At 39.7% G+C, this 12,123-nt stretch overlaps 1 protein-coding gene across 1 annotated transcript in view; it reads right to left on the reverse strand.

Moving 5' to 3' along the window:
- Positions 1–387: 387 nt before the first annotated feature.
- Positions 388–12,123, reverse strand: part of DERA (deoxyribose-phosphate aldolase) — a 54,212-nt gene continuing 42,476 nt past the window's right edge. The window contains exons 7-9 of the mRNA XM_027890991.1: positions 6,477–6,589; positions 2,822–2,971; positions 388–1,435 (exon numbers count right to left, since the gene is read on the reverse strand). Coding sequence (XP_027746792.1) covers positions 1,379–1,435; positions 2,822–2,971; positions 6,477–6,589 — 320 coding nt within the window. The 3' untranslated portion in view covers positions 388–1,378. The remainder of the gene's footprint in view (positions 1,436–2,821; positions 2,972–6,476; positions 6,590–12,123) is intronic.

A 12,123-nucleotide genomic window follows, 5' to 3' on the forward strand; every position in this document is an offset into this window, starting at 1 on the left:
TGCATATAGGATTTAGCTTTCTGTATATGTTGTTTTTCTGATTTTTTTCCTAATCAGCTTTCCTATCTGTCCAAGGTGGTTTGTAGCACGCTAGTGATTCAGGTGGTATAACCAGATAAATAACTGAGTTCTTTATAATAAATCTCTTTGTAATAAATGTAGCTTGTAGCCTGATTTACAGCAAAATCCTCCTACTCTTACTTCCATGATGAGACCTACTTAAGTCAGTGAGACTAGTCATGATAATTAAGTTTTTAGTACAACTCTGGTTAGTGAGTAGAATGCAGTTCTGATATAATGAATCCACCAGCTCCAGTCTGATATTCAAAAGGTGTTGATGATTTCAGTATTATTCCTAATGTTCGCTGAGAAAAGTACATTTTTTTCACATTAAAGCATTAAACCCCATACAGGACACAATTCAATTCTCCTTTTAAATTAAATAATTGCTTTTAGAATGGCAAAGTTGAAGTTTAGCCAGCAGTGACACCTGCAAACTGACAGTCAACCCCCCCCCTACGTTAAAATGGAAAGATTTGCATGAATGCGTTTTAAAATGACAGGAGACAGGAATGGGAGCTTCTAAGCAAGTTAGACTAAAATTTTAAGAGTGAAATGGCTAAAAATAGGCCCCTGAATGCATAGTTAGGCACCTATATAGAGACTGCTTGATTTTCAGTTGTTCTGATCACCCAGAGCTCCCATTAACTTCAGGAGCAACTGTGGATACTCAGCTGCTCTAGAAATCAAGCCACTTTTATTCAAGGGTCTAAATATGGATGTCTGTGCCCAAGTGTGAGGGGAAAGATACAAAAAATAAAAAAGAGGTGGGGTTTTTTGATACAGAAGACATTTTATAAAAGACAGTAATAGCCAAGTTTCATTCTTCTTTCCAGTTATAATGCTTGAAACTGAATCAACATAACAATTAATAGTGCAACACATTTGTGCCAGAAGATTTTGTCTGAGGTGAATGGAAATCTATTTCAAGATCAGTAGCTCTTAATTAGCAATCTGAAACATTCCATAGATTCTTCATATTCTGTGACTGCAAAATGTTACCAGGCCACCTAAATCTTTTTCATAGTATTTCAGTGTTGCCATTAATAAGCTTTTCAGCCTGGTCTGAGGAACTTTGGAAGATTAACTTTGCAAATCTGTAAGTATTAACTATTTAACTATTTCAGAAATACCACTTTTTTTGCTTTTGGATCAAGTACAACCAGCAGACTTGAGCATATTTTTAAATACTATAAAATATGAAGAAGGGAGAATTAGGCCTTTCATTCCATCATATGCACTTGGTTGTCAGAAGACTTTTGAATGCTGTTTGCTTAAAGACCTCTTTTGTGAAAGTAATCCTGAGCTGATTTTGTGTTTAAGCCATTGCCAGTTCATGCTGAAGTGGATAAGAGCCAGTCACATGATAGAAAATCTGCAAGAAAAAAAGAAAATTTATGATGGAATTATATATAACTATAAAACTGAAAGTGTCAAGGAAGTAACAAATTAAAGGCATGCCAGATGAAGATGATAGATATTTGTTTGTGTATGTGTGCATAAAATATGATGTAATATACCTTTATATATTTGTTTGTAGAATATGAACTATAGCAGCTCTTGCTGCTGTGTTTGATAAAAAAAAGGTAAAAAGGAAAGACTCTTGCTGCTTTTCAAAAAGAGCCAGGCAGAAGCCAATGCTTTTATCTGTCATCTAATTTTGATGATTTCAGTGTTTGTTTTATTGAATATAACGATTGGGACATTTTATCTTCCATGATTTTAGTATAGCAGAGCTTTGGTCACAACTGGGGCATTTGTGCAATCCCCGGCACATAAAAGGATACAACCCTTAAGAAATCAGAAGCAATCGTGTGACACAATCACTGTCTGTGTCCTAAAACTCAGCAGTGATGGCAGTGGCAACGAGAAAGCTCATGCTGCTTTGTCATAACCAGGAACATAATTTTAGGTCAAGAGTGAGGCAGAGGAAGTCTGGCAATGAAGCAAGACAGTATTATTCTCATTGCAGGATTGAGTTTTCAACAGTCACAAATATAACTGACATCTCTCAAATGTTCTATATTTCTTAAGACATGTCAGTATTTCAGTTTCTAGAAAGGTGGGGAAAGGGAACATACTGGTGCTTTTCTCCTCCCTCAAAACTCATGTTTTCCCAGCATCAACAGCACAAGGACTCTCAAAGTTTTACTTGGTTAAAGCTAGTATAACCTTACCTCCTGGGTTCAGTGAACATGGGGTTGATGTTCAGAAGCCTTCATGTTTTGGTAGTTCCTACAACCCTACAGTGTTCCCAACTATGCTGCATCCTTCGGGGTTGATACCCTGTGCTAGTGATGGAGGTCATGGGTAGATAGGTCAGAACCCCTCTTCCCATTGCAAACTTCTTCCTCAGGAAATAACACGTAAAAGCTTCTCTATCAGCAGCATTTGTATGAGATGTAACTTTCTCCACAGCATGGAAATATATTGTAAACAGTTGTGGTACAGTGACATAAAGGGTCTGAGAGGTATTTTGAGGGTCAGTTGAACTGGCTACAGCTGGGAGTGCAAGGAGTGCACTGCCATCCATTTGAAAAAGACTCCATACTTGTACAAACTGAGGCTCTTTGCTCACTGCATTGCAAACAAACAATGGTCAGCTGCTGGAATATCAGATGTCTGTGACGACAGGCCATATTTAAAGAAACACGTCATTAAGAATGAATCAGATGTATGTTCTACTTGTGCAAAATCAGTAAGCCAGCACATCTAGAAAGATGACTTTCTCTCCATAAGTTGAAAGCTGTCAACAACTAACCTGTTGCTCAATGTCTCCCAGCAAACTACTGGCACCCAGGCGAAAGAGCTCTGGTGTCAGCCATTCCACTCCCAGCTCGTCCTTCACCAGCATAAGCCAAGTAATAGCTTCTTTTGCTGTCCGAATGCCCCCAGCAGGTTTAAATCCAACCTTTATACAGAAAAGAAAAGAAAAAAAAAAAAAAAAAAGTTCAATACACATTTTCACTCATTCACCAGCAACACTAGGAAGAGCAATCAATGTTTGTACACCTGCAGCCTCACAGCGTCTGTGGTGTGTGTAATAGCTCTGCCCAGTAAGGACCTGATTGCAAAGAGGATAAGCTCTAGCACTGAGAGCTATCAAGCCTCAGCCATCACTGTGAAAGACAACATTTTCATTCTGAGGGAGCAATACTATTGAACCCCCGTGCACTTTCTCAGGAGCTCAGTTTGAGGACTACTTTGCCTACTGCACGTACCAGGCCAAGGGGTTTAGCCCAGACCTGGGACATCTGCACAATCACCTACTGCCCATGTCACAATCTAATTCCAAATATGTAACAACTCATACACGTGCAATAACACTAAAGATGCTGAATTAAAGCATGTGAGGCAGCTGACTCATGGACAGCAGTGAGAGATGGCTGTACTTCATAAAAACCCTGTGCACCAGAGCTACACGTGATTTGGCTGTACATTCAAACCTCTCTGAGGTTTAATTTTCACTAAAATTTTCCAAATGGGAATTAAATTAAGTTTGTCTTTATCAAAAATCAAACGCTTTGTGCTTCACAGGAACTGCAGAACTCCTCTCCCACGCTGGATATGCTTTCAGTCACTTGACGTGAGATATGTCATATTTGGTCAGGTGAACTGCCATGTACTAGAGGCATGCACGCCAAGAAAAGCCTATCTTTGGGGTAAAGCACATCTTGAATCCTCTGATGGACCTGCTGTGCAGAGCCAGCACTGAGGTGACTTGGCATATACCCCTGATGCCAGTCTTTCACGTGCCATTTAAACACATCTCATTCTGAGACACAGCTAGTGATACACAGTTATCAAAAATTTGCATTAGTTAAAATGTTGGCCTTTAGCAAGTAACTAAACTCTTGGAAAACAAGGAGAAATAGGAAAAAATGTTTCTGTGTTAAAAAAAAAAAAAAGCAAATCAGAACAATATGAGGAACACAGTAATTTTTCCTGTGTTTCCCTCTGCCATAAACCTTCACCTTCTGCAAGAATTACTGGTTTGTTTTTTACATACAAGCTTCTGAAACCTCACTGCATTGAGGATTTCTTTGTATCTTATGGATAAAATAGTGGAATCTGAAAGTATCTGTTTTTAAATGTGTTTGGTAATCTTCATACAGTGATTTCAGGACCAACAAACACAGAATAAATCCTTCTCTCTCACACTAGAGCATTGTGATAATGGCATATTTTCAATAAGATTAAAAGAACAATAGCAGGAAAAGTGTGATAAATCCAAACCACAAAGACTGTGGGTTTGTGGATGGACAAAGAGATGCGAGTGTATGCATCCATCTGTTAACATTAGTTTTCCAAAAACAATATAAACCACAGCAACTGGAAAAGCATCTTCTAGATAATAAATTTAAATAGTTGGAATGCGTTTTCCCTCAGAAAGAGAAATTCTAATGAACTTTAAATTTAGATTTCTTCCTAGAAATGTTACAGCTCTTTGAGGTAATCTGTGACAAAACCAAATAAAACTAAGTTAAGAAGAGAATTAAAAACATCATTCAGAATTCCTTGCCCTTTTAGCAAATTCTGAAAGCTCTTTTCTTTGCAAAAAAAAAAAGCTGACAAAGACAAGCCTGTCCTCTCCTCCATTTACCAGCTTTCCAAACAGAACATCTGACTACCATAAAAACGCAAAAAGGAAGGGGGGTTGGAATTTAATTCAAGAGCAGTACAAAGTCCAGCTACCACTTTCCTGCTGTTTCACTGCATTTCATTATTTTGCTTAATAAGTTCATCTCCTCGAGAATTTTCTCTTCACCTTACATTATTAAAAGTAATAAGTTTTTCTGGATTGGGGGCTTTCCCAACAGAAAAACCAATTTATGTATGTCCTTCAATAATGACAGGAAAAGATTATTTCCCATTATATTGCACACTTTTCATATCACCACCACAGCTTATCAGTCAATAAATGTTACTCTGCAACTTGCTCCTTTCCTTGAAGAAGTTTAATTTCTGTATTAACCTGTTTTTCCCAGGCAACGCCTTGCTAGAAAGCATCCCCACAGCAGCAAAATTAGTTTGTTAAAGAAACCATTTAGAAATCTCTTGGCACTGATAATATTGTCTTCATTTAATAAAAGTACACAAAGTCAGTTTACATCTAATTCACTGACACACACATGCACACAGACATAAGCACTTATTCCTAATAACACATTTTATACCATGAATGCATCCTTTTAAAGCAAAAGGTGAATTCAACATTTATATCCAATTATAAGGTACAAAGCTGTGCTAATGCAGCAGAGCCCAACTTCCAGCACACAGCTTGTGTAAGCAGCACTGGTGCTGAGGTGAGTCACCTGGCCCCAGGGATCTGCCTCGTGTTGGTGCAGTGACAATGCTCCCACAAAAACAAGACTGTCAGAGCTGCTCAAGTTGTTGTGTGGCAGAGAGAGATGCAGGCTGGGGAAGGGAGGAGTGAGGACAGCCCAGGGATCCATGCTGGCCTCATCTAGATGACTACAGAGAGTAGGCAGACACACATCTAACCTGCTGTCCTCAACAGGCCCTGAAGACATCTCAGACCCTATCCCACTGCTCATCCCATGTCCTGACATTGTACCTTGAAAGGTCACCTGCAGAAGCGATAGAAGGATAAACTGAAGAGGAAGAAAGGGTGGCCCAGAAAGAGGGAGAGGCTCTTAGCTAGAGACATGATTCCCTTCCCTAAATCTGACTGTGCAGATAAAGCCCACTGCTGAACACCAGCACCAGATCTAACTGGCAGCCCCTGCTTGTCTGTGGATAAAAGAGATGAGAGGTGGCTTAAGCTCTCCTGTTAACCTCCTCCTTTCTCAGTGCCTCAACATTTCATCGCTGTCTCTGCCATATGCTCCTCACTGCTTTCTTCCCTCTAGTGACACCACTCGACAGTGACCTAACAGATAAACCTTGTGTACCAGGTTCTTCCAGTCCCTGTCCCTCCTTCCTTCCCTCCATCTCAGACAACAGGATACAGCTGGATCTGCCTTCTGTTCCCTTGGAAAGCCTCTCTGGCAAGGGAGGAAAGAGCAAAATTTATCCCTTGGTTCGCCAGAACAAAGTCAGAAAATACAGTTGTGCACACTGGACAGACTCAATGGCTCTAAACCTCAGCTCTGCTGAGATTTATGGTAGTTGGCCAATCACTACTAGCTTGAGATTTGCCCTGTCATTAATGGAGATAACCATTTAAATACCTTAAATGGTGAAAAAAAATTCAAATTCAAGTGCAGCAAGCGATGCATTCAGATTGCATGATCCTTTAGGCAACGAAGTCACAGTTATGCAAGGGAGAAAATCCAAAAGCATTAAAAAAAAAAAAACCAAGTATACAAATATTAGCAAATAAATCCTATTACCTTGTTACTTCTTTCTGAGTGAGCCTGTTTGGTTAATTTTATAACAATTGTGAGAATTACCTTGTTGCCAGTTTGCCAGTAGTATTCTTTAATGGCTCGCATCATGACTATTCCAACTGGAAATGTTGCATTTTCCACCTCCTTTCCTGTAGATGTCTTTATAAAATCAGAACCTGAAAGGAAGCAAAAAGCTTTACAGTAGCCTCAGAACTAGAGTTACTCTGCACATAGAGAGCTCACACCCTCCAAAGATGTCACCTGCTTCACAGCCATTACGAAGCATTCCTTTGCATCCATGTGGTGTCAGTGCTTACCTTGCTCTGGTCAAGACAGAGGGGGAGGACTATGCCCACATGGTTTCAGAGTAAGTCAGACATCCCAGAGGCTAAATGAACCTGTCAGCTCCTGATTGTCTGCTCTCAGTGAGCTCAGTGAGCAATCAAACCAACAACCTCTTCAGGACAGTCAAACATAATACATGGTTCCTGTACAGATACTCAATATATGTGTGCCTATACTGTGTCTGACTAATTATGACAAGGGAAATTATTTCCTCAGAAAAAAAATTTCATATAAATCAACATTTTAGTATTTCCACAAGGATCTTTCTGAATAGAAATTATTTTCATCAGTTTTTTTAATTTAACATTGCATCTACTTAGCCATGGCCTGATACAATGCAGCAGCAAGGTCAAAACGTGTATTATTTGAGGAACAAAAGTTAGCCTTAGCTTACTTTTTTCTGGTATTGTCAACAACATTCTCCACTGTCTGTCTTAATACTTGTGTAACATTCTTGTGTATTCTTGCTGCTCTGCTTTGGCTTAAAATGAATTCTGCAGCACAGTAAAACAAAAAGCTAAGAAACTACCAAAAAAAAGTGCTTTGCAGTGTATGATTGTGCATTGACACAACACAGTGATAAAACTTCTTTCATTTCATTAGGACACACTTCATCCCTAGGAACCTACTTCTTAGAAAAGGTGTACTGTGGGATCATTAATTATCAAAAGTAATTGGGAGAAGAAGAGGGATAATTCAAACATCGTGTAGTAGTGCATCACCCACTTAAGTCAATTGGAACTGCATCTGCTTCCACTTCAAATTTGGCTTAGGGTCCATTTTGTCTCTTATGTGAGTGATGATGCCTCTACAACATCCCCTAGAGTAAGGAAGGGAAGTTTCACTACTGGCTCACACTGGAGAGTTGCCTAGGCTACACTCTGCCGGTGTGCCGCAGCACACTCTAGAGAGCCGTCTTCCCGAGGACACAGCGGACTGGCACACAGCTGGGTACCAGCCTGATGGGAAGTTAAGACAAAGCCAGGCATGTTTCTGTGTCCTGTGATTTAAACATAACAGAATGGTATCACCAACTCTGGGTTTTGTTAGACCATGGTTTTCTCTATAGGCTTCCTGACGAGGCACCAACTCAGCCCACTGGTGGGTGATTAAGTCGCCCCCTCCTGTGACCATTTCCATTCTAAAGGAAAATAGTTGTTTGTGAAAAATATTCTGACTTCAGAGAACGTGCAGTGTGCAAAAGAGGCAATTACTAGATGATTGAGCTTTGCAAAGAACGAAGCATACAGGAAAGACAATTGAGTTACACATTTCAGAGCTACTCCCTTCCAGAGAGACACTGCGGACATCTGATAGTCACATTAAAACAAGGAACAGTGCAAGTGAAACTTCAACATCGCCAAATTATATTTTTAATTTCCCTTTTGAAATGTAGCACTTAAAGTCCTTCAGTGCAGTACTTTTCTTTTTTTTTCTTTTCTACTATAAGGTAAGTCAAAGCTTTTATAAGTCTTATAATTACAAGTCTCTATGGTACAGTTTCATTAAAAACTTTCATTAAACAACAGCTGCCCTTGTATATGGTCTTCTAATCAATTTGGTCAAACAGAATGACTTCTAATCAGCTGTTGATAAAAATAGAAGATGAAATTTTAATTCTAATAGATTAACCACAAACTCAAGATAGTCTTCAAAATCCATCTAGTTCTATTCTCCAGTGGATTTAACGACTATTCAGCAACTCATTACTAAATAGAACAAGATGAACATTTTCCAGTTCATTAAAGAAATGTACTATGTATTTTTGCATTGTCCTCATGATTCGTTACAGGGAGTCTTAATTACAAGATAATGGATAATGGTTATTAAATGCAGACTCCAGTAATGAAGCTCTATTCATTTGCGAGCCTCAGAGACTGCAAAGAGGGGAAAATAAAATTACTAGCTTCAAAAGATTAACGGATCAAATTATTATTCAATTTTGAAAATCTCATTCAGACTTCATAGAAACAAGAAGAGATTAAAAACTAGTATTAGTACAAAAGTAGTGCATTTATATATTTATTTTTAAATAATATCTTAAGGCTATTACCAGAATAATCAGTTCTAGATGTGATTATTAGACAAACATACAGCCAATTTAGTAGCATCCTCTAACAATGAAAACAATACATTTTTATTTCCTGAACAAATTCTTTTTATGACACAAGAGCTTGCTAGCAGGACTGCATGCAGCCTCTTGCAGGAGACAGAAGATGCACACTGGCAGAGAGAGCCACAATGAAAGGTGTTATTAACGTTTGGATTTCAGGAATGAAAAGGGGGATTTAAAAATCAAGTGCTACCAAAAAGGCACCTCATTAGGCAGACTTTATGCCAACCTTGTAATAATAAGGGAGTATCATCAAGTCTATTTCTTATTCAAGTTTTCAAAAACAAGTTCAAGGAATGAAGTTCAGCTGGAGTTTCATCTGGAAATTTAGGTGATGATTTAGAAACCTGACTTTTATCACCCATCTTCTCATCTTCTTCTGAATGTGTACACTCAAAAAATCAAGGCTATGGCTAAAATACATGCTGGGTGGCTTTCCCCTTCCTTAGAGTAAATAAGGTTACATGATTCAACAAAGCATTATATCAAAGATTTTACAAAATTAGTTATTTGGGGGACATTTCCAGGCCCTGTGAGCCAGGAAAAAAACCACACTTTCTACTCTTTTCCAACGTATAACCAACACAGTACGTTGCCTTTCACGGCAGCGAGTCATATAAGACCCATTGAACCAGTAAAGAGTGGTGACATCAAAGCCTTTTTGAAACACAGAAACATCACAGGTCTGTTTCAGGTGGGCTTGTGGCCAACCCGGTGACCCACTGGCGTGTGATGCGTTACAGCCCCACAGCCTGGTGAGCACCAACTGCAGCGGCTTGCTTTCAGCAGATGTAAATCAGAAGGAACCTTAGGAAATAGGAACAGTGCTGCAGTCTCTGTCTGAGGGCAACTGAGCAACTGAGCTCTCAGCACTGCTGGGAGCCAGACCACTTGCGCTCCAGTCACAGGTCTTGTGTAATCAGGTGGAGTGCTTTCATTTACCCATAGAAACATTTAGGTTGGAAAACCCCTTAAGTTCATCGAGTCTAACTGTTAATACTGCCAAATCCATCAATAAACCATGTCCCTAAGTGCCATATCTACACCTCTTTTAAATAGCTCTGAGGATGGTGACTCAACCACTTCCCTGGGCAGCCTGTTCCAGCGCTTGACAACCCTTCTGGCTGTCAACCAGTCTTAACGCAGTTGTCAACCTGGTTGGTTTAAGACATTATATTTCCTCTTCCTTTGCACTCTCACCCCCCACACAGTGACCCTCAGCCACTGCACTCCACCAAAGACCACTCAAAATAATCAAGCTGAATGTCCAGACACCAAAAAGATAATCAGGGTCCTCATACCACACTGCCTGAATTCATACTGAGAGATCAGGATGAAGTCCATTAAATTATTTCTAGATACACAGCCTCATTTATGGTAGCACCTGAACAAAGGTGTAGAGCTGAGGCATATAGAAGCTGAGTGACTTGCCCAAGGTCTCTCAGTAAGCATTTGACAGGGCATAGATTGAATCCCCTGGTCTCCTAAAGGTCAGAAGAGCTTCCCTAACTGCCCTGCCCTATTTCTCTCCTCTATATCATCTCGAAACACTTCAAAGCTTTCCAGTCCACAGAACACTGAAGCAGAGCATGAGAAGTGGAGAATCTTATTTAGATGACATCCAGGAAACACACTCTGATTCCATAATTAAGCAATAAGGAATAATAAGCAGTGTAGCAATCGTGGAGTAATCACAACCTTTTGGTTGTGAAGTGTTCCAAATGCCCTTGGGGAATGATTATCTCCTGATAACTGCAGATTTTTGTTGTTGCCTTAGTCTTAATAAAGAACAAAGATGTGTCTGGCAGTTTTAAACAATAGTTTAGACAGAGATGCTTGCAGAGGGACAATTATGCCATGCTACTTTGTAAGTATTTGCAATGAGCACAAATGTATCTCGGTTGCTGCAACTCAGAAATAACAATATACAGTGACACAGGGTGAACACATACCCTTCCAAGCTTTCTAGGACTGACGGCAAAAAGAGGCATGCTGCTGAGAGGACCTGAAAAATCACCCACTGTTTCTGCTGACAAGGTAGCAATGATAAAATTGTACAGTGCCAAATGTGCATAAAGTCCCATTAACAAGTCTCATTTCTATTTTATGAGTACCTAAACTAAGGGTCTTCAGATTCACACACAATTAGCCTGGCTAGGGGCGACCAGGTTATCAACCCTCTGAAAATAAGAGGCAGGGCAAGATATAAAAGGCTAATGTAGTAGCTAATTCTTGTCAGTTGAGTCATCATAACTGTCCACTTAACATGTCCTTATCCTACTTCAGTGGCAAGATAAAATACCTTCCCTAGCTAGCTTAACTTTGCCATTGAGGAGAAGAGAATATAAAGCTGTTACAACTTACTTTAGAAGTAGCTCACCGAGCAGCTTTAGCTCCATCATATGAGTCTACAGTGCCAGACCACTTGGTGAGGTGCCTATGCGTGTTTTCACATGCCTATTTCTCAGCTACCATTTTGAAAAATGCTAGTTTGTAACTTGGTCTATTGTGAACCACCCATTTTTTGCAATTCTTTTCAAAAAAGTGCCTGAATAGAGGAGGGGGGTTGGAAATAATAATCCCATCATAGGGCTCCACATTTAATGTCTGTTTAGAAATAAGACAAACTTTAGATCCATCACATCATCTCAGCTTAGTTTTCAAGACTCAGAATGGATGCTTCCTTTCTTATATACCACCTCTGGTAATAGGGGTTCTGCAGGCCAAATGATGCTCTTAGGAACACTTAGGCGTGCACACAAAGGGACAAATTATTAAGTCCATACGTATGCAAAATTCCCTGTAGATGATGTCTGAAAGAATTCAGCATTGCTGAATTGTGCATAGCTTTCTAATGCACTCTTACAGTGTCTACCACAGGTCTCCATAGAATACTATTACTTAATTAGTATTAGTTTCTTGTGTGTTCATTTAAAATGTGTTTCTTTAGAAGGTTCAACAGGAAGAGCCATACCACCTTCTGTTGCTCAGCTACATAGCTTAGGCATTTGCTATTTTTAGAGCATTCCTTCCAATCCAATCCCTATGAGGTATGGAGAAAGAGAAGATAAATAATTGACATGTGCTCCAGGTCCAAAGACCACAGCTGGAATTCCTGTCAGTGGTGGCACTTGGCTTTGGGCCACACTAAATCACAGAAGGAAACATGCTCCCAAGTCACCTTCCCATATTGCCATGCAGAAGCAGTGCTGGGGGATGCCAAGGGTGCAGGAGCACTTCAGGCTGCTGGAT

This window comes from Empidonax traillii, unplaced genomic scaffold, assembly GCF_003031625.1.
Source record: "Empidonax traillii isolate 1590-97213 ecotype Southwest subspecies unplaced genomic scaffold, ASM303162v1 scaffold305:size1471525, whole genome shotgun sequence".
In the NCBI taxonomy this organism is placed as follows: domain Eukaryota; kingdom Metazoa; phylum Chordata; class Aves; order Passeriformes; family Tyrannidae; genus Empidonax; species Empidonax traillii.